Genomic DNA, 21,982 nt, shown 5'->3' with positions numbered 1-21,982 from the left:
GCTACATGCTCCATTTAGATGCCGAAAGAGAATTACAAGCTGAAAAACGCTTGACGGACAGGGGGTCAACAGGAAAATACAAAAGAACCCCGAAGTAAAATCACACCCCAAGCCCTTTGCCCTGATGCCTCCCGTTTCCGGCGCTGTCAAGACGTACACTAAGAAAAAAGATACGAGCAAAACCTTTTACGCCCGAGCTTGGTGTAATTACAATGGATTGTCTTCGATTGTGTGGACCTCAAAAGAAGCTCACCGGGGTGCAGAGGGAAGCCATGGTCTTTGTGGCATGTCACTTGGGTTAAGCTCACCGGGGTGCAGAGGGAAGCCATGGTCTTTGTGGCATGTCACTTGGGTTGAGCTCACCGGCGAAACCCTATACAACCTCGTTGTTTCGCAATGGGCTGACGTTACAGATTAGCGCCTCATTAGATACATATCTACTAAAACAAACAAACCATGAACAATTACTCTCTAGGGGCATATTTGAATCATAGTTTCAATTAAGGCATAAAAAAGGAAAATGAAACAAGAAATTCAATAGAAAAAACGCAATGTTTGAAATAAACGTCAATACACAAAAATTCAGAGTCACAAATTGGCATATCCAGGAAGCATAACGAGCAGTATAAAGTCCTCTAAATACAGTATGATTTACACCAAGGAAAAAACCCTCAAAAAGGGTTTAACCTCGAAACCCCACGGAATTTTAGCACGGCAAAATAATCCACGTAAATTTTAGGAAATCGTTTTCATAGACTAGTAGAATCATAATATTCCTTCAATCCAAAATGCCATAAACAAGAATGGATATTGTGTAGTATTGTATAATGGTTGCCGTCGCCATGATTTGGAATTTGACTGACCAATCGATGTGCCACGGATGAGCAGAGCAGTGTGGTTGTGGTTTCCTCTCCAGTCTCCAGTCCATTTGCGGGGGCAAAAAAATAGTCCATCCGTAGATCCGTCGTCCGTACACCGGCCGTCGTCCCCGAGGCGGGGAGAGTGACCTAGCTAGATAGTAGTACTGGTGGTGGGCGCCGACGGCGGCGAGACCGAAGGCGGGAGAAGACGACAGTCGAGGGGACCTAGGCGCCCCGCCTTGGCCGCTTGCCCGCTGCCAGCGACGGAGCCACGACCGATGCCGATGGCCGCCGGAACTGGACCAGCGCCCCTCTCGATCGCCGCCGCCCGCCACATCCCCCCATTTATACGCCCGTCCCCGCCTCCGCCTCCTCCACCACCTGCTCCCCGTCTCCCTCCTCGCCCCCTTCCGGTCGCCGTCTCCGGTTGCAGCAGAGCAGCAGCAGCGAGCTGGTGGTACTGGTAGCTGACCGCCCGTCGCCATGGACTCCAAGGAGGAGCACCCGCCCGCCGCCGAAGCCAATGGCCTCTCCGACCTCAACAAGGAGACCGTCGATCTGGTACCCGCTCTTCCTCCCTCCCCCCACTCCTTGTTAATCACCTGGCAATCATTTTTCGACAAAGGGCGGATTTTTTATTAGCTCAAAATGAAGCATCAAGAGAATACAAACACAATGAGCAACACCCCCGGCTTCTGCATAGCTACTTGCTAGGATGCACAACACAGCGCGCGCACACACAAAAATCCCACCGACGACTACCAAAGTCAAGCAAGACCGAAGCTATGCCTTGGTGAAGTAAAAAGAAAAATGAAAAAAGAAAAAAGAAAAAAGAAAAAGAAAACTCTGAGTGATCAAAACAATGATGAACAATCTACAGAATCATGGAGTAACTCTTAACTGTATCGGTTAATTGCAGGAGCACATCCCCGTTGAGGAGGTTTTCGAGCACCTCAGGTGCACCAAGGAGGGCCTCACCACCGAGGGCGCCCAGCAGAGGGTCGAAATCTTCGGATACAACAAGCTCGAAGAGAAAAATGTATATACATGCACTCACTAATCTCTGTGCTCTTAGTTTAATTCTCTCATACAACTAGCAGTAACCATTTGTTAATCAATTGCAATGCAGGAGAGCAAGATCCTCAAGTTCCTGGGCTTCATGTGGAACCCGCTCTCCTGGGTCATGGAGGCCGCCGCCATCATGGCGATCGCCCTCGCGCACGGTGGAAAGGACCTCAGGGGAAACGTAACCTACTACTACTGCTACTGCCATCGTAGATTATATGCTGTTACCTCTATGCTACTATGGTCCCATACTAACTATGAACTGCAATTGGCGTTGACGCAGTCGATGGGTATAGACTTCCACGATTTCGTCGGAATCGTCATTCTCTTGGTCGTCAACTCCACCATCAGCTTCGTAGAGGAAAACAACGCCGGCAATGCCGCTGCTGCGCTCATGGCCCGCCTCGCACCAAAGGCTAAGGTAATTTCTACCTACATATATAGCTTTCTTCAAATACTACCTACCAGCACTACTAGTACTAAGGATCAAGTTACATGGCCGGTGCCCCCTTTTCCTCATACTTATGTGTTACCTTCTTTTGTAGGCTCTGCGTGATGGCACCTGGAATGAATTAGACGCATCGTTGTTGGTTCCGGGTGATATAATCAGTATTAAGCTTGGAGACATCATTCCTGCTGATGCGCGTCTACTACAGGGCGATCCTCTCAAAATTGATCAGGTCTTTCAGCCAGCTCAACTATCTCCTCTGCACGTTGCATAATGCATATTGCTAAAGTATTTCTGCTAAATAAAAGAATTCTGATACTAGAAGAATATGGAGCAGCAAGTGCTAATACAATATGTCAATTGCTTTGCAGTCTGCACTGACAGGAGAATCACTACCCGTAACCAAGCATCCTGGAGGTGGAGTTTACTCTGGTTCCACTTGTAAGCAGGGTGAAATAGAAGCAGTTGTTATTGCCACTGGGATCCATACTTTCTTTGGAAAAGCTGCTCACCTCGTTGAGTCAACCACCCATGTCGGCCACTTTCAGAAGGTAGAGTATTATTCAGCAATCAGTGTGTCTACTGTCAGCTGAAATTCATGGTATGGGCTGCAATTTATGGATGCTTTCAGGTTCTCACATCGATCGGAAACTTCTGCATTTGCTCCATTGCAATTGGGATGACTATCGAGTTAATCGTCATGGCGGCTGTTCAACACAGACCGTACCGCCAGACAGTTGATAACCTTCTGGTGCTTCTGATTGGAGGGATTCCAATTGCGATGCCCACAGTTCTGTCTGTAACTATGGCTATTGGATCACATAAGCTTGCACAACAGGTTTGAATATTCATCTATGGCTAGAGCTCTCTGACTACCACTGAAATAAAAGGCATCTAACTATATCCTAGAAAGTGACCGCTTTTCTTAACTGTTGACTTCAGGGTGCTATTACCAAGAGAATGACTGCAATTGAAGAGATGGCCGGAATGGACGTGCTTTGCAGTGACAAAACAGGAACATTGACACTCAACAAACTGACTGTAGACAACAATATAATTGAGGTCATAACTCCCACAACTTGTACTTTTGAACATAGTTACATTGTCTTCATGTTCCTAAGGTCTGAAAGATAAGCATTTTTCTCTAGGTTTTTACTAGAGGTTACGAAAAGAGTGATGTCGTGTTGATGGCCGCAAGGGCCTCGAGACTGGAGAATCAGGATGCTATTGATTTCGCTATTGTTGCCATGCTTCCAGACCCAAAAGAGGTAAAAATCTCTCCTCTCTGATATATCTATGACTTTAGCCAGTTCCAGTGATTCCTGGCTTGTGCTTCACTCAGCTAGGGAAACAAATAACAGCGTTCACCAAACAACAATCTTAACTGCAATAGATACCATCTTGACCATATATTCATCAGTAGATTCTGTTCCCTGTACATTCTGAAAACAAAAGTAGCATGTCAAGAATTTTCAGTGTACAGGGAACATATTGACTAATCTAGAGGATTTGAACAAACATGTATTCCATAGCAGGGGATATCATCATGAATTTTGTAATGCCTTCTAGCTCAGTTTTATACCACTGAAAAGTGATTCTTTTGCTCTAATCTTTAGAAGTTTCCATTCATACATTACTGAGTCAGTTAATAGTTATGCTTTTAGTCACACTGTACACTAGTTATATTCCATTCTATCCGCTGTTAGGCACGTGCTGGCATCGAAGAAGTCCATTTCCTTCCATTTAACCCAACGGACAAGCGGACAGCTCTCACGTACTTGGATGCTAAGGGTAAAATGCACAGGGTTAGCAAAGGTGCTCCTGAACAGGTATAGAAATTTACGTCATCTGATTTTTTGTCCAAGGATACATCACTTTGTTATGAAATAAACAGTCACAGCATCTGCTTATGTTTCATTTAATTGTCTTGCAGATTCTGAACCTGGCAGCAAATAAATCTGAGATCGAAAGGAAGGTCCATCAAGTAATTGACAATTTTGCTGAGAGGGGGCTGCGGTCGCTTGCTGTTGCATACCAGGTTATTGGATGCTAGTCTTCTACTTATCTGCTGGTCAGTTTACCTACAAAACTTGCTAATTTCCTTCAACGTGCAGGAAGTTCCTGAAGGTACCAAGGAAAGTGCTGGTGGACCCTGGCAATTTATTGGTCTTCTCCCACTCTTTGATCCTCCCCGCCATGATAGTGCTGAAACCATACGCCGAGCTCTAGACCTTGGAGTCAGTGTGAAAATGATTACAGGTACCTTTTTAGTACACTAAATGGGAACAGACCACTTTCTTGTACCACAATCATCACGTAAGCTTTGATAATGGACTGCTGTTTATTCCCTTGGACTGTCTGTTCCCCAGAGGCTGGTAACATGGTGAAGTCAATCTGAGAATGTTAGCTTTTAAATTTTAATGTGCCCTGATGTTCCTGGAAAAGAAGTGCTAAAGTGTCGATCCACGCATTAGCCTGCTAGTACTAGCACTAGTAGCAGTGGCAGTCTCAGGCTTTGCTTAGCTGTCCTGAGCTTCAGAATAATCTGTTAATATTGACTGCTATATGTTTCCCTGGACCCACTATCTTTATGAATTATGAATATGCTCCTTGGACAAAATTTCAGGTGATCAGTTGGCTATTGGTAAGGAAACTGGGCGGAGGCTAGGAATGGGCACCAACATGTATCCATCATCATCATTGCTTGGTGACAAAATAGATAGTGATATCGCGGTCCTATCAGTGGACGAACTGATTGAGCAGGCAGATGGTTTTGCTGGAGTTTTCCCTGGTGAGCTTTACTTTTCTCTTGTGCCATTGTGTGATCGTGTGCTTCACTCTAACTTGTCTCCCCTCCACAGAGCACAAATATGAAATTGTCAAGAGGCTCCAAGCCAGAAAGCACATATGCGGGATGACAGGAGATGGAGTTAATGATGCACCTGCTCTGAAGGTAGCGGACATTGGGATTGCGGTGGCTGATGCAACTGATGCTGCTCGCGGGGCCTCTGATATTGTTCTGACAGAGCCTGGGTTGAGTGTGATCATCAGTGCTGTTTTAACAAGTCGCGCCATTTTTCAGCGGATGAAAAATTATACAGTTGAGTTTGTGTTTCCAATTCATTTTTTCCTTTTGTTTCTAACTTGCCATCTTAGGCAACATTTTCCATATCATGCTAGTTCTCCTTTTCCAACATTATTAATACTTTAGGCTTTTGTATGTCTTTGAAGAGGAATATGTTGATTTTTTCGTGTTTTACGGAAAGCTGTTTTATTCAGGTAACAAGGGAAGTTGGCTGATGTCAATCATTTATGTTTTTTTTTTGCAGATATACGCTGTATCTATAACCATCCGTATTGTGGTAAGTTTATGCTATGCAAACTATTTATACCATTTGGGAACCATTTGATTATACCAAGTTAAATTATGATTTTCCATTACAAATCCGTTATAACAACATATTAGTGTCTGGTCAAGTTTCTTATATGTATGGGTAAATGCTATATAGGGTTCGCCCTTGAGCAAAGCCCATGGACCAAAAGTACTCCCTCTGTTTCTTTTTACTTCACATATTAGGTTTGTCTTAAGTCAAACTTTGTAAAGTTTGACCAAATTTGTACAAAATATCAACATCTACAATAGCAAATAAGACTTGTTCCAGTTCCTGTTCATACTTACAAAGCTGATGCTCATTTTGGAATTCACATCAATGATAAAAAATCTCATCTGTGTGCAGCTTGGTTTTTTGCTCTTGGCGTGCCTTTGGAAGTTTGACTTCCCTCCAATGATGGTTCTTCTGATAGCCATCCTTAATGATGGTAAGAACATTGCTGTCTTGACTTACCAGAAATGTTTTTACCAATAGGTATTCATTTGTTTTTAACTCTGGTGATGACTACTGCTGCTCAGGAACCATTATGACCATATCCAAAGATAAGGTGAAGCCGTCTCCATGTCCAGACAGTTGGAAGCTAGCAGAGATCTTCGCAACAGGAGTGGTACTGGGGGCTTACTTGGCCGTAACAACCGTTCTGTTCTTTTGGGCGGCTTATAAGACAGACTTTTTTCCGGTAATCGCTATTTCTTTGACGCAGTTCATTAGGCAGTACCTATCGCGTACCTCTTCTGGCAACAAGGCTATACCTTTTTGCATCTTGCAAAGTTATACTACTACATAAGCAGTTCTTGGAAGGACTAGGTAGCTGTGCTGTGCAAACTCACTTGTATCGTCCATGCTACTTGCAGAGACACTTCCGTGTCCGCACGTTGAATGTAAACAGTATCGGTCACGACATGGAGTCGATCGCCAAGAATACAGAGATGCTGGCCTCGGCCGTGTACCTCCAAGTGAGCACCATCAGCCAGGCCCTGATATTCGTGACGCGGTCGAGAGGCTGGTCCTTCACAGAGCGGCCTGGCTTCCTGCTTATGTTTGCGTTCGTCTTGGCTCAGCTGGTGAGTTCCTCACACAGTTCACCTTTTTGCTTGAGGTTTGTGGTGTGACTTACCAACACTAATAAATCGATCGACGCTTCAAAATGTATTATTATGATGTAGATTGCGTCCTTGCTGTCTGCATTGGTGGACTGGGAGCTGGCCAGCATCAGAGGCATCGGGTGGGGCTGGACGGGCGTCATCTGGCTGTACAACATCCTCATCTACATGCTCCTGGACCCAATAAAGTTTGCCGTGCGGTACGGTCTCAGCGGGAGGGCCTGGAACCTCGTCACCGACAACAAGGTGAGTCGGTCGGTCGAAGGACAGGGACAGGATGATGGTTGGTCCATGCCATGATGAACCGAGCTCGCGTTGCTGACACTGTGGGTTTGGGGCGTGTTTGTGTTTCAGGTGGCGTTTTCGAACCAGAAGAACTTTGGGAAGGAGGCGTCGCAGGCGGCGTGGGCGCACGAGCAGCGCACGCTGCACGGGCTGGAGTCGGCGGGGCGGGAGAAGGCGGCGTCCATGGAGCTGGGCCACATGGCGGAGGAGACCAAGCGGCGCGCGGAGATCACGAGGCTGAGGGCGGTGCACACTCTCAAGGGGAAGGTGGAGAACGCCGCCATGCTCAAGGGCATCGACCTGGACGACATCAACAACCAGCATTACACCGTGTGATTGGTTGATTCGGCTGCCCCCACCCCCTCCATTGCTGCGTTGCTGTATGTTTAGTGCTGCGCCGTACCGTACTTTCAAGCATTGATTTGTGATAAATAAAGCCTGGTGGATTTATTCGCAGTAATTAATTAAATGGATGAATTAGCAGCAGCTCACTCGTTTTGTGCTGGAAGAATGTCCATCCAGATATATAGTCAAGTTTTCTCTCTTTTGGGGCCTAAAAATATCTCTATAATATACTAGTACTCCCTAGTTACAAAATACTTCCTCTTTCAGGAAATACTTGTCAGTGAAGTAGATGTATCAAGACATATTACTAAGTATCTTAAAGAGATATAGCAGCATCTGCAACATGGAATTATTTTCATTAGTTCCATCATAAAATATTCTGTTACTATATCTATGCGATCTTGTGGCTTTTTATCTGTATGTACACATGGTCAACCTTGAAGGAGAGCCTTGGCGCAGTGGTAAAGCTGCTGCCTTGTGACCATGAGGTCATGGGTTCAAGTCCTGGAAACAGCCTCTTATAGAAATGTAGGGAAAGATTGCGTACTATAGACCCAAAGTGGTCGGACCTTTCCCTGGACCCTGCGCAAGCGGGAGCTACATGCACTAGGTTGCCCTTTTTTTTTACACATGATCAACCTTAAAGATGTTTCACTTGGAACAAACCTAAAACCTCATGTATTTTACTCCCTCCCTCTGTCCCATAATATAATAGCAAGTGTATTAGTGTCAAAAACGCTCTTATCTTATGAGACGGAGGGGTAGAACAGCGAAGAAACATAATAGCGTTTAGATCACTGTAGTGTGCTTGTACATGTTTGATTCATTTAGCTGGCCCCACCCCCATTGTTGTGTCGCTGTGGTGCTGGCACGGCATCAGTCCCGGGCGGACGTCGTTTAGCCTGTGATGGGTAGCATATGTCGCTACGCGGTCTGTCTTTCTTTCTGCCCGTCCGTCGGTCTGTCTGATTCTGATGCCCACCTGTTAAACTGAATTAGCCAGCAGCGGTTGATACTTAGGAGTACTAAGTACATATCTCTAATGAATTAGCCTGCGTGCCTGAATGATGCAGAAAATATGATGGAAGCGTTCTACCCTCTCGAGAAAGGGCCGCGGGTATTTATTGATAATGATGGGGCTTATCCCATGAGGGCATACATAACTTAGAGTACAAGAGAGAATAGATAGAGATGAGAGTTTAAACTAGATACTAGTATATCTCTAACTAACTAACCCTATAACAGAAGTATATGCGCCGGCCCATAGGCCTACATGAGATATTTCAACACACCCCCTTAATCACAACTAGATCAAGTTGAGATCACGTCTAAAATTCTCAAAACTCCTTGTAGGCAACGCCTTGGTAAAACCATCTGCAATCTGATCTCCAGAATGAATAAACCGAACGTCCAACTCCTTGTTGGCAACACGTTCTCTGACAAAGTGAAAATCTATCTCGATATGTTTCGTTCTGGCATGAAACACTGGATTAGCAGAAAGATAAGTGGCGCCAAGATTATCACACCATAAACAAGGAGTTTGCACTTGTATCACTCCAAGTTCCTTCAGCAAAGACTGAAGCCAGATAATTTCTGTAGTGGCATTAGCCAGTGCCTTATACTCAGCTTCTGTACTAGACCTGGAGACAGTGGCCTGTTTCTTTGCACACCATGATATCAAATTTGGACCAAGGAAAACTGCAAAACCACCTGTGGACCATCTATCATCAACACTGCCAGCCCAGTCAGCATCAGTAAATGCACTGACAAGTGTGGATTGAGACTTGCTGAATAATAGTCCAACATTTACTGTATACTTCACATATCTCAAAATACGCTTAGCTGCAGTCCAGTGCAAGGTGGTAGGTGCATGCAGAAACTGACATACCTTATTTACGGCAAAAGATAAATCTGGTCTAGTAAGGGTTAAGTATTGAAGTGCACCATTCATACTTCTGTACTGAGTGCTATCTTCCTGACTTAGGATCTCTCCTTCATACAAGGACAGTTTCTCTGAACTGGATAATGGAGTTGGCGAAGGCTTGCAATCCTGCATTCCAACCCTTTTCAAGAGATCATTAGCATATTTTTCTTGAGACAAGACAATACCATCTTTGTTCCTTTTTACTTCAATGCCGAGAAAGAAGTTCAAATCTCCCAAGTCTTTCAAGGCAAATTCAGAGCCCAGGTCCTTTAGGAGTGCTGTCACTGCTTCATCAGATGAGCTTGCAATGATAATATCGTCAACATATATGAGCATGTACATTGTTATTTTGGACTTGTTGAAAATAAACAATGAAATATCAGACTTGGAAGGAACAAAACCAATAGCTTGCAACTTCATACGCAAGCGATGATACCATGCTCTTGGGGCCTGTTTCAGACCATAAAGGGCCTTATCAAGTTTACACACATGAAAGGGTGCATTCTTGTTTTCAAACCCAGGTGGTTGTTTCATGTAAACCTCCTCTTCCAAAACACCATGCAAAAACGCGTTCTGCACGTCCAACTGTCGTAGGCTCCATCCCCTAGACACAGCAACAGATAGAACCAATCTGATCGTAGCAGCTTTGACAACCGGACTAAAGGTATCCTCGTAATCTATTCCATACCTTTGTTTAAAACCTTTTGCCACTAGCCTGGCCTTGTATCTATCAACCGTGCCATCTGCTTTCCTTTTAATTTTATAAACCCACTTACAGTCTATCAAATTCTTACCTTGACTACGTGGAACCAAGTGCCATGTCTCATTTTTCCTCAAGGCCATATATTCTTATTCCATGGCCTTCTTCCATTTTGGATCTGTCAAAGCTTCATCAACCGAACGTGGTTCCCCTGTTGTACAGGTTAAACCAAATTTCAAAATATTTTTGTAATTTACCGGTTGGATTTTTCCTGTTTGAAGTCGCGTGCTGGTGCGTGTAGCACCCCCTGGTCCGGGCGCAGAAGATCCCACACCCGACCGTGCATGCCTGTGTGGTGGCGATCCCGATGAGGATCCTGCATCTGGCGAACCAGAGGGAGATCCCCGACCGGACTGGACGGGCGAGGCAGCGACCGCATCGCCGTCTGAAGCAGCCTCATCTGCACGCGCATCGGGACCCACCTCAGGCGCGTGAGTGGGGGACAGTTGTGGACCCGCAGCACGCGTGGCGGGTGGAGAGCGGCCCGCTTCAGCCCCGCATGAGCCGTTGCCGCCCGTGCGTCCCGAGGCAAAATCATGCCGCGCTGGCGGCGGCGTATCTGCATGGGATCGCTCGCCTGCGGATCCCGAGGCATGCACAGGCGCAGGCGAATCATCCTCGTGTCGCGTGCATTCGTCTTCTTCCGGAGCATGAAATATGGGCTGATATGCACTGTTTTCAGTGCCATTTTCTGCACGAAAAATTTCTGTACTTTCTGCACCATCAATAGGATTAGTAGCATGAGAATTATTCATGTGATCAGTAGTATTGTTGCCCCCTTGATCTAAGCCGGAAAGATGAGCAGGAAGAAGGAGAATCTCTTTTTGTAAGAGAGCGCCGGCGTTTGGATGGAGATCTCTAAACGGAAAGACTGTCTCATCAAAAACGACATCACGGGAGATATACACCCGACCGGTGGAAACATCAAGGCACTTGACGCCTTTATGTTGGGGGCTATACCCAATGAACACACTGTTTTGACCGGAAAGAAAGCTTTCTCGAATTATATGGCCATAGGTTTGGCCAACATGCGCACCCAAAAACGCAGAGAGAAGCATAGTTTGGTGTACTGTGTAGGAGACGTTCGGTGGGTGTTTCAAAATTGATAACTCGACTAGGTAGGATGTTTATAAGATGAGTGGCAGTGAGAAAAGCTTCATCCCAGAACTTGAGGGGCATAGATGCATTAGCAAGTAGGGACAGACCAATCTCAACGATATGTCTATGCTTACGTTCTGCCGAGCCGTTCTGTTGATGAGCATGAGGGCAAGAAACATGATGAGAAATCCCTAATTTTTGGAAGAAATGATTCAATTTTTCGTACTCACCACCCCAGTCTGACTGAACTGAGATAATCTTACTATTGAATTTTCGTTCAACGAGTGCTTGGAAATTTTGGAAGACTTGAAACACATCAGATTTATTTTTGATAAGATAGATCCAAGTAGACTTGCTATAGTCATCAATAAAGCTTATATAATATTTGTATCTGCCAACAGAAAGAGGTGCTTGCCCCCATACATCAGAAAAAATGAGTTCTAATGGTTTGGAAGAGACACTAGTTGACACGGGATAAGGAAGCTGATGACTTTTTCCTTTCTGACATGAATCACAAACTGTTTCATTGCTAGGCTCACCAACAAACGGGAGCTTATTTTTCCTAAGCACACGATGAACAATAGTAAAAGAAGGATTCCCTAGACGATTATGCCACCTTGCCGAAGATAATGTGGTGACACCAAGACCTTGTTTATTGGAACTCCTAACATGCGGAATCAACGGATAGAGCCCACCAACGCATCTACCTCTGTAGAGAATTCTCCTCGTTGTTTGGTCCTTAATCAAGAAGAAAAAAGGATGAAACTCAAGAAAAACATGATTGTCCAAAGCAATACGATGAACAGAGAGGAGATTTGTTCTAGCATGAGGTGAATAAAGAATTTTTTTAAGATGAATGGGTCGGCTAGAGGTATGTAATACTGACTGACCAACATGATCTATTCTCATACCTGTTCCGTTTGCACCATGGATCTGATCTTGCCCGCGATACTTGTCACGGACAGTTAGCTTCTCCATCTCTCATGTGAGGTGGTCGATCGCCCCACTGTCGACGTACCAGTTCGTATCCACCCCGTATTGGGCAGCAGCAACAACTTTTTCTTCCAGTGCGTCATCATCGAACCTGTACCAGCAATCTTTGGCACTATGGCCAAGCTTACCTCAGATCTAGCACTGGGTGGGATCATTCCCCCTTGCATTGTTGTTGCCAGGTGCCGGGCCACCGGGGCCTCCTGGACCCCCGGGATCGCCTGGTGCACCACCTGATCGGGCGCCCTTGTTGTTGTTGTAGAAAGGACGCCCGCTGCCGCCCTGCTTTTTCTTGTTGTAGCCACCGTAGCCGCCGCCGTACCCGCCACCGTTTGGCTTCTGCTACTGCTTGCCTCGAGGAGGCGGCAGTCCACCACGACGTGCGGCGGTGTTAGCAGAGGACTTGAATCCTCCGCCACCGGCGCTGCCCGTGAAGAGCTCCACTCGCTGATCAAAGTTGCAGATCTGCGAGTAGAGGAGGTCGACGGTGACTGGTTCGGTGCGGGCGTCCAGGGCTGAGACCACAGAGTTGTAGTCGAGGTCCAGCCCCACGACAATGAAGGAGACAAGTTCATCTTCCTCCAGTGGCTTCCCGGCCGCAGAAAGTTAATCTGCGAAGCCTCGCATCCGGGAGAAGTACGCCGCAGCAGATTGGGTACCTTTCTGAGCATTGGCGAGGGAGATGCGAAGGTTATTGATGCGTGAACGAGACTGTGAAGCAAACATGTTACCGAGGCTTGTCCAGAGTGCGTGAGCAGTCCGGATGGAGGCGACGGAGACGAGCACATCTCTTGTCAGGTTGTTCAGGATGTGCCCGAGGACCTGCTGGTCCTGCCTGATCCATGTGTCATACGCTGGGTTTTGGATTGTCTGATCCTTGCCGTCCTTGTCCTTGACGACGGCGAGCTTCTCCGGCTCGGTGATGGAGCCGTCGAGGTAGCCATAGAGCCCTGCGCCGAGGAAGTGGGGGAGGATCTGTGCCCTCCACAGGAGATAGTTCTCCCTGGTCAGCTTCTCCGGGACCTGGGAACCAAGGCCGGAACCAGCTGGGGTTGATGATGAAGACGCCATCGGGTTTTTGGTGTAGATGGGATTTGTTTCTAGGGTTCAGAACGTGGAGGAAGAGGATGCTCTGATTACCATGTAGAAAATATGATGGAAGCGTTCTACCCTCTCAAGAGAGGGCCGCGGGTATTTATTGATAATGATGGGGCTTGTTCCATGAGCGCATACATAACTTGGAGTACAAGAGAGAATAGATAGAGATGAGAGTTTAAACTAGATACTAGTATATCTCTAACTAACTAACCCTATAACAAAAGTATATGCGCCGGCCCATAGGCCTACATGAGATATTTCAACAAATGAATGAACGAATGAATCATGGTTAGGTTAGGCTGTCACTCTCCCTCGCTGCCTATTTTCCTTTACCCCTCCTTTCTCTCTTGGTTGAAAGCCTTTCCGTACCAACCACCGCAGCACAACAACAACAACAATGATGATAATAATAATATTAAAGACTTTTGCTGGTTGCTACTGGCACGCATGTCTCAAGAACTAATATTACTAGATTAGTTTAGTAGAGGCAGTACAGGTAGTTTCCGGCAAAAGGAAGAAAAAAAAAGAGTACTACAGGTGGTTGACGCAGACTAGGACAGATCCCTGAACATCGAATAAGGATCTTCTCATGATGCTCTACCGGACGGTGACTTTTGCGAGTGTCTACGACAATAGAATTTGCTCGGGTGTGGCGAGGGAGGGGCGCCACCGGCTCGCTGCAGTGTTTGTGGTCGCCGCTGGATGGCCTTTGTTATGATACCTCGATGCGATTCCTTTGACCTCTTTGGACCTTGATGACAGAACGGATGATGGAAACTACTACGTAGATCGAAAGTTTTTTTTTTCTCGGAATAAAACCAAGTATTAATAATAAATCACTTTGGTAATTGCTACTGGTAGGCATGTATCGTAAAGCACTCTCTCTATCTCAGAATATAAGAACGTTTTTGACACTACGATAGTGTTAGTGTCAAAAACGTTTTCATATTTTGAGACGGAGGGAGTAATATAATAGTAATGTAGCAGAGGTGGTTGACGCAAATTAGGACGGGGGCAGAAACGGTTAGCAAGCAAGCAAGCACAGCCAGGTTAGGTTAGGTTTAGTAGTAGGAGTATCTCAGTGAGTTGAGGGCAAGTTGGTGGTGCGGCCAGCGTAGCACAACCAGATAAAATAAAAAGAAAGAAAGAAAGAAAGAAAAGACTAGCAAGTAGCAGAGCAGACAGCAGCAGGCGAGCAAGCAACGGCAACGGCAACCTTTCTGCTTTCCTTTCTTTCTTTCCCAATCAACCAATCCAGATAAAAATCCAACCCATCCTTCTCTCTTCTTGTCTTCCCCCAAAATTTCCCCAATCTCTCTCGCTTCTCTCCTCCTCCTCCTCCTCCTCCTCGCTCAATTGGGTTGGGGAGGGAGGCTCCAATCCAAAATCGAATCCAATCCCACCGGACTAGAGTAGAGCCGGCGAGATACGACTCAGATCCGTGTCGCGCGCGCGCATGGAGAAGAAGCTGCTCTTCTCTTGTCGTGCTTGAGCTTGAGCTAGCCACGACTCTGCTTCCTGCTGCTGCTTCGTGTCCGGGGGCAGGAAGATGCGCATGCGGGTGCTGCCGGCCTTCACCTTCAGCACCGCCCCGCCGCCGCCTCCATCGGATCCTCCTCCTTCGGCTGCTCCGGCGCCGCCGCCTCCTGCTACCTACGCGGTCTACCTCAACATCTACGACATCTCCCCCATCAACAACTACCTCTACTGGTTCGGCCTCGGCATCTTCCACTCCGCCGTACAAGGTACCCTACCTCTCTACTTCTCTTCTCCCCCAAGAGAATTATCCCACCAGAAGCAGAATAATACAACTAGTCGTATCTTTGAGGAGGATCCAACCATTTCAGATTTATCACGCTTACTCCTCCTTTTATTTCCTTCCGGTTGGTACTGGTACTACATCCATCCATTCATTCAGGTTCAGGTTCAGGTTCAGTTCAGGCAGGCAGCTTCCTTTAATTTTCATGCTACCTTTCTGTGCTTGCTTCCCCCAATTATTTAGGGTACTAGTACACTGCCTTCATCAACTGCCTGCCTGCCTTACAGGCCCAATTATGCTTGTACAATTTACACACATCCGTGTTGGGCCATTTCTCCCCCCTAACCTATCTTTTTGGTATATGGTTAAACCCACAACTAATTGTACCGGAGTACTGTCCCCCCTATGACCCCGGTTTGGCAGCCGGTTCGACTTACGTGCCGCCACTTCGCTTCTTTTCACGCGCCATTTGTTGCTACTGGATCAAAACATTCCTACATTTCTCAGACGTTAATGCTCAGCATGGTACCTCGCCTAATGTGTAGCTAGGCAGAGGCTGTCCAATGGCTTGTTCGGCGTCACTAAAATTGGGCCTTGCAATGGAGCCACCGGGAATCGCTGGGTTTCCAAATGGAGGCGGAACCGGAGACGGGGCTGAAGCTCACTTAGCACACCAACTAACTTAAATACCGTTTTCACTTACTGCCACTCTTTAACTGGACCCTACTTAGCCTGTCGTTCCATGCGCCAATTTGACACATTAGTACGGTCCATCACATTCTGGTCCTCTCCAGCTCAGCTGCTCCACACCAAGGCCTTTCAAACTCTTCTTGTTATCACAACTTTGCTATGCTCTGCCTGCTTGCCATATTTTTTAGTGCCTCAATTTTCTGGATCAACTTAAATCCGTGTCAAGTGTGTCACGAGGTCTTGTGCATACGAGTTTCATGCAGTCATCTATAAGCTCGACACATCCGAGACTGACCATTCCAATAAACTTTTTCTGCAGTGCATGGTATGGAGTTTGGGTACGGAGCCCATGAATACGCGACCAGCGGAGTGTTCCAAGTAGAACCGAAAAGCTGTCCTGGTTTTATCTTCAGGCGCTCCGTGTGTATGGGTACCACCAATATGTCCCGGGCTGAAGTTCGCGCTTTCCTAGAGGATCTTGCAGAGGATTATCATGGGGACACCTATCACTTGATTGTCAAGAACTGTAACCATTTCACAGCTGACGTCTGTAAGCGTTTGACCGGAAAGCCAACTCCTGGATGGGTGAATCGACTTGCCAGATTAGGTTAGGATAGATCTTAACTATTTCACAATCTATTGTTTCTGGGCTATGTAGATTCTGAACTGTTTCTGCCTTTACATTTGTGGCACCAGGTTCCGTCTGCAACTGTGTTCTGCCTGAAAACATCAAGGTTTCAGCGGTCAGAGATGAAACTGCACACCTTGAATTTTCCGGTAAATTTGCCTAACCTCCCTCTCTCTACATGTTTTGTACACACTCAAACGCTGCCTTGTGTGGAAACATTTTGGCGCGGTCGTTTACTTTACTGTACACATCCATTTTGACACTGCTTAGCTACTTCGATGTTGTTTCCAGTCCTTGCGCAAGGTTGTGTTTATTGACTGTAACCGACCATTTCAATCTATGATGTTACACTTCTAGTTGTCTTACAATGGAATGGTGATTGTGAACCAAGCTAGAATTATCAGGATATTATGTAATTATTTATACCCATTTCTACCAAGTTGAAATAGTGTGGACATTTGAGGTTTTAAGTAATCTGCAACCTGAAGCCTGAGATGTTGTATCTGCTTGAATTTCTGTGAACATTTGAGAAGTTGTGCTATTAAAATTGGAGTGTGTGCGACAGCCAGTTGTCAACATACATTACTTGACTAGCCAGAATCCCTGAAGTCCAGAACCACTGCTTCATCCGTATAACCAAATAACTTGTATGGTTCACTTTACTGCTCTCAGTACGTGTTGAAACGTGACTGCTATCTGAGCATAAGATAGTTTAAGGTACAACAGTGCAACAGCTGGTGTAGTCTCCTGTCTTATAGTACTAGCACCTTATTTTCTACTGGTACTAATGGTTAGAGTGTTCTTTTCTAAAAAAAACTAATGGTTAGAGTGTTAGACCATGTGCTGTGAATGGATTAAGTATGTACTATACGGTGAGGCTTTTGCTTTGCAACTGATACCATGCTATTGCTTCAGATGATGATTTGGAGTCGGACACATCGATCATCGACAGCGACATCGGTGATCTAGATCACCTCCTCACAACACCAAATAGCGATGTCGTACCCCCGAAAGACAAGACGTTAACTCCTGAAAGGGATAGCTTGTAATTGTTTCAGGTTATTTATGAACAGCATTACCTGCTTCCGGGTTGTTTGCTGAGGATCTTAGCCGTGGTGCTGATGTCCTCTTGCCAATGGCGGTGGCAGATCCTGATACTGATCCGGTTGAAGTTGCTGCTATATATATGTTGATGTAGAGAGCGGGGGTAGCGGGTGTGGTCTGTCTAATTGTGGCGAAGGCCAAGTTAACCAACACGTGTGAGATGGTTGCGTGCATAGTTGATTGTAACTTTTAATTGTTTTTGGCAATAGAGTGCAGGTGTATAGTGCTTGTGTAACTAGCTGTTGGATTTATTTGACAAGTGTTTTCTTGTGTAAGTACAAAATGGCTTGACTTGATGTTGTTTCCTTCGTTGAAATTAATGCAGCATGTTTCTAAATGTGCACTTCATCCATCCCATACTATAGTGCCATTGCTTCTATTAAAAAAAATCAATCTTCAAAACTTTGAACAAATATTATATAGAAATTTATCTTTACGTACAATAGCAAATATATTTCATTTTTTGGGGTGCAATTGCATATTGTATGAGCCCGCGAGAACTATATCTCGCTATGATGGAAGGATCTCTTGCGTCGAGCGTTTTTCTCTCCTGTCGTTTCTTGGCTTGCTTGATTCGGTGCTTTTTTCTTTCCGTTCATTGGCGTTCTTGTTTTCTTGATCGCTACCGTTTGTTGGTTTGGTCAAGTTTTTTTGTTTTCTGTTGTTTTTCCATTCTGTTTTCTTAATTTCTTCATGGTTTTCTTCGGCTTTCCGGGTTTTCTCTGTTTTTTGACCGGGTTCCTTTGTTTCTTTCACGTTTATACTGGTCCTTTTCTATCTCTTTCTTTTTTCTTTCTTTTTCTTGTTTCTTTCTTGGTTTCCATGTTTCTTTTGCTTTTCTTTCTTTCTTCGTTTTATTTTATTTCCTTTCTCAGTTTTCTTTGTTTCCTTCTGGGTTTCACCATTTCCATTTTTTGCATTGGTTTTCCTTGGTTTTCATTTCCATTTTTTTGGGCTTTTGTTTTCTTTTTTCCTTTTTATTAGAATTTTGTTGTTTTTCTTTGTTTCTCCGTCGATTTTCATCAGTTTTCTTTGTTCAGCACATGTTCACGTTTTTTAGTACATAGTATACATTTTTATTGTGCACGTGAAGCATTGTTTGATACACCTTGAACACTTGTCAAATACATGATGTAAATTTTCTCTTTGATACATGTTTTGGCACTTCTTTCAATAAATGATCAACATTTTTCCAAATACATGTGGAATATTTGTTTATGGTAATAACTACGTGAACATTTTCTAAATACATGATTAAGATTTTTTTTTCAAATATATGTTTTTGTTTGTACTTTTTCCATAGCCATTGTACATTTTTGTCTATAAATCAGGAACATTCTTGATATATATATTTAACATTTTTAAATAAATGATTAACATTTTATAAAACATATAATTGTTGATGCCTACCCTTTTCATACACATTGTATACTTTTTGTATAAATCAGGAACATTCTTTATATATATGTTTAAAATTTCCCGAATACATGATTAATTTTTATTTTGCGGGGACATGGTTAACATATTTTATATACACGTTCAACATTTCCCAAATACATGATTAATTTTTTAAATATATATTTTTTGGTGCCAACTTATTTTCATACACTTTGTACATTTTTCATATTTATTTGGATCATTTGTTTATACACATTTGTCATCTTTCATATACATGATATCTCTTCACCCCCTCTATTTTAATAGCAATGCACCGTAATTTTACATTCCTTAAATTTTTTTATACGTAAAAATAGATCGTAAAAAAAATATAGTCGCCGTAATTTTTTTTATGTTACGTAAAATTACGAACATAAAAACGTAGTATAAAATATACATAAAATGCATTTTTCTGATCTTATGATCTATATTTTCGTTTTCTTATGCCAAATTTTACGTAGTGAATCAAGATGAATGTAACTATTTTTATTTCAAACATAATTTATTTATAAAATGATCATAAAATTATCTCGGGTGAAGAATAACTTATTCTACACCCTGGATGATGAATAGTAACACTATATATATATATATATATATATATATATATATATATATATATATATATATATATATATATATGAAAATGGGTTAGTACTCCTAGGAATACGTACTCCCAATGCCACGTGTGCCTCTTTTTTTAGGCGCCCAAATCGCTGCTTAAATCTGCTTAGCTTTTTATTTAAGAAAACAACAACTGTTGCATGCGAGGACCGCGCTCGTTTACAAGTTTGTTGACCGATCCATGTTTTTAGGGATTATAACTAGCTGTTCTCACCGGAATACAAATTTTAGAAGATACCTTCGTAGAAAATATCCACTCTCGGCGGCTCCTCCTATGGCATGTCACAACCTTGCCGACGTATCACGACAGGCGACGACGGCGGCGGCACTACAACATCTAACGACGACGATGAGATGCGCGACTTGCGGAGGTAACCAACGACATGTAAAACCAGATCCTTGGGAAGATCCTTCTTCTGTTGGATTCCAGGTGATTATCTAGGGCCTTCCGTGTCGCTAGTTCACATGGATGAGAGTTATGCATCAGTACAACGGATCTTGAAGCCAAGGGCCAGCAGCATGCGGTTAGTCTCCATACGATTAACCTATTATTTTTCCTGCTCTGTTGTTTCCTAGAGAAGAATTTTTTTTTGTGCCCTATATGGAGGTTCTCCAGGTGGCCGAGGGTACCAGAACTCGGACAACTACGATGAATCCGTCGGCAACATACGTACGGGCTCAGCTATGTATGCATCCACTTATCCATATTCAGGGCGTTCAAGAATGTCACCACGATTCCTTGACCATCAAAGAAGAATGTCACCATGATTCTGGAGTAATTTGTTAGGATTTTCTTCTAGTTGTCTATAGATTTTCCTACTTCTATGTAAAAAGACCATAATGAATTACATATGCTAGTTACTTCCCACGAACTGTTTAGATGAACAAACTTGACGTGTACTGTCCTTGTAAATTAATATTCTCATAGATCTGATATACTTATTTTTAAATGAACATACTCCTTTTTAGGAAAATGCTCCTTTGTAACGAATATACTAATAATACTCATAGCTCTGAATATACTACTTTTTAGATGAACATGCTCATATTTCTGAGCATACTCATGTCATATTTGTCCAGAAAACTAATTATACCACATTTTCTTTCTAGCTTTTTTTTATCCCATAAGAAGAAAAGTGAGACAGCGTAGAGCATTTTTTTTTGCTATCCTAGTTTAAGCTACAAAGCAAAGGCCATCTTGTAAATTAGATGGAATTCTAGTTCTAATACACTTGCACTGTTTCTCTTTTGACATACTGAATTTATGAAGCAATCACCATCTCTTCATAGTTTAACGAGTTTCCGAGCTTCTTGTTTCACTATTGCTCATGTTCTTGACAAAACAACCATACTTCTTTACTTTCAGATCTTACATTAAACTGCAGCAAATTTGTGCTTTGGAAAGGAAGTGTGTATTGACATCTGGCGAAACATATTCAGATTGGTCACAAGATATACTCTTTTGTATTCTAATTCATTTTTATTGTAAATATATGCTCGAATTGGGAGATGCAAAAGCAAGCGCGTACTTTTATTTGTTATCTGGTACAAATATCTTTTATTTGTTATCTGGTACAAATATCTCTCTTGTGTTGGAGTAGTATATACTTCTTTAATTTGCTGCAAGTCATATATAGTATAACCAACCATCTGTTTCTGGTCGTATATACTCCTATGGCTGCAAAGTAGTAGTATAAACTCCTCTTGTTTTTTGCGAAAATAGTAGTACATACTCCTTTGGCTGCAAAGCAGTATATAGTCCTGATTTCAAATAGAAGTATGGCATACTCATTTGGTAGCTAAGTATAAATCTATCTAAAAATGAAGTATATACTCCTCCTCACAAAAAATGGCAATATATACTCCTTGAGTATTTGTTGGTATATACACCTTAAAAATTGGCAGTGTATACTTCTTGAATTTCGTTGGTATATACTCCTTCAAAAAGTTCAGCATATACTACTGAAAAAGGCAGTACAGACCTTTTTTTTTTGCGAGAAGTACAGACCTATTTACAAAAAAAGAAAACAGGTATATGCCTGGCATGTAGTTGGGTATATACATCCACCACCAATTTGAAATATATTAAAACACATATGAGGTATATACTGCTAGCATGATGTAGATGAAAAAGGTCTGTATCTTTTTTTTACACGCTTCATTCCCAATCTCAAGAGGTACAAAGGGTATATACTAAAGTTCAGCAAATAAATTAAGGGTATATACTACTTGCGTTCCAAGTGCCATCTCACCTCCGTAACAAAACCAGACTTTCCCCCGCAAAGGAAACAGACTTTCCATTGGATAACATGCACCCGTTACCTATAATCTTGGAAGTTGTTTGCGCATGCAACACAATTTGCTAATATTTT

The 21,982-nt window shown here is 43.6% G+C and overlaps 2 protein-coding genes across 3 annotated transcripts; both read left to right on the top strand.

The window, feature by feature from the left end:
- The first annotated feature begins 840 nt into the window (after positions 1-840).
- LOC123106136 (plasma membrane ATPase 1) lies at positions 841-7,839 on the top strand. 2 transcript variants are annotated; one of them, XM_044528352.1, is made up of 20 exons: positions 845-1,421; positions 1,780-1,899; positions 1,990-2,106; positions 2,209-2,346; positions 2,471-2,605; positions 2,745-2,924; positions 3,005-3,211; positions 3,316-3,435; positions 3,522-3,641; positions 4,080-4,202; positions 4,307-4,411; positions 4,488-4,632; positions 5,000-5,164; positions 5,235-5,473; positions 5,703-5,735; positions 6,111-6,192; positions 6,284-6,444; positions 6,620-6,829; positions 6,932-7,114; positions 7,223-7,838. In XM_044528352.1, exons 1-20 carry the CDS (start codon positions 1,344-1,346, stop codon positions 7,487-7,489), a joined length of 2,928 nt encoding a protein of 975 aa, XP_044384287.1. In that variant the 5' UTR covers positions 845-1,343; the 3' UTR covers positions 7,490-7,838. The 2 variants fall into 2 exon arrangements, with proteins under 2 accessions (XP_044384288.1, XP_044384287.1); XM_044528353.1 differs by lacking the exon at positions 5,703-5,735 and having other exon boundaries at positions 841-1,421; positions 7,223-7,839.
- A 6,694-nt stretch (positions 7,840-14,533) lies between these two features.
- On the top strand, positions 14,534-17,787 carry LOC123106135 (deSI-like protein At4g17486). The gene is made up of 4 exons (XM_044528351.1): positions 14,534-15,113; positions 16,137-16,424; positions 16,514-16,594; positions 17,361-17,787. Exons 1-4 carry the CDS (start codon positions 14,918-14,920, stop codon positions 17,492-17,494), a joined length of 699 nt encoding a protein of 232 aa, XP_044384286.1. The 5' UTR covers positions 14,534-14,917; the 3' UTR covers positions 17,495-17,787.
- Positions 17,788-21,982: the final 4,195 nt, after the last annotated feature.

The sequence above is a fragment of the Triticum aestivum genome, chromosome 5A (genome assembly GCF_018294505.1).
Source record: "Triticum aestivum cultivar Chinese Spring chromosome 5A, IWGSC CS RefSeq v2.1, whole genome shotgun sequence".
In the NCBI taxonomy this organism is placed as follows: domain Eukaryota; kingdom Viridiplantae; phylum Streptophyta; class Magnoliopsida; order Poales; family Poaceae; genus Triticum; species Triticum aestivum.
This window is presented reverse-complemented; position numbering and strand designations above follow the sequence as displayed.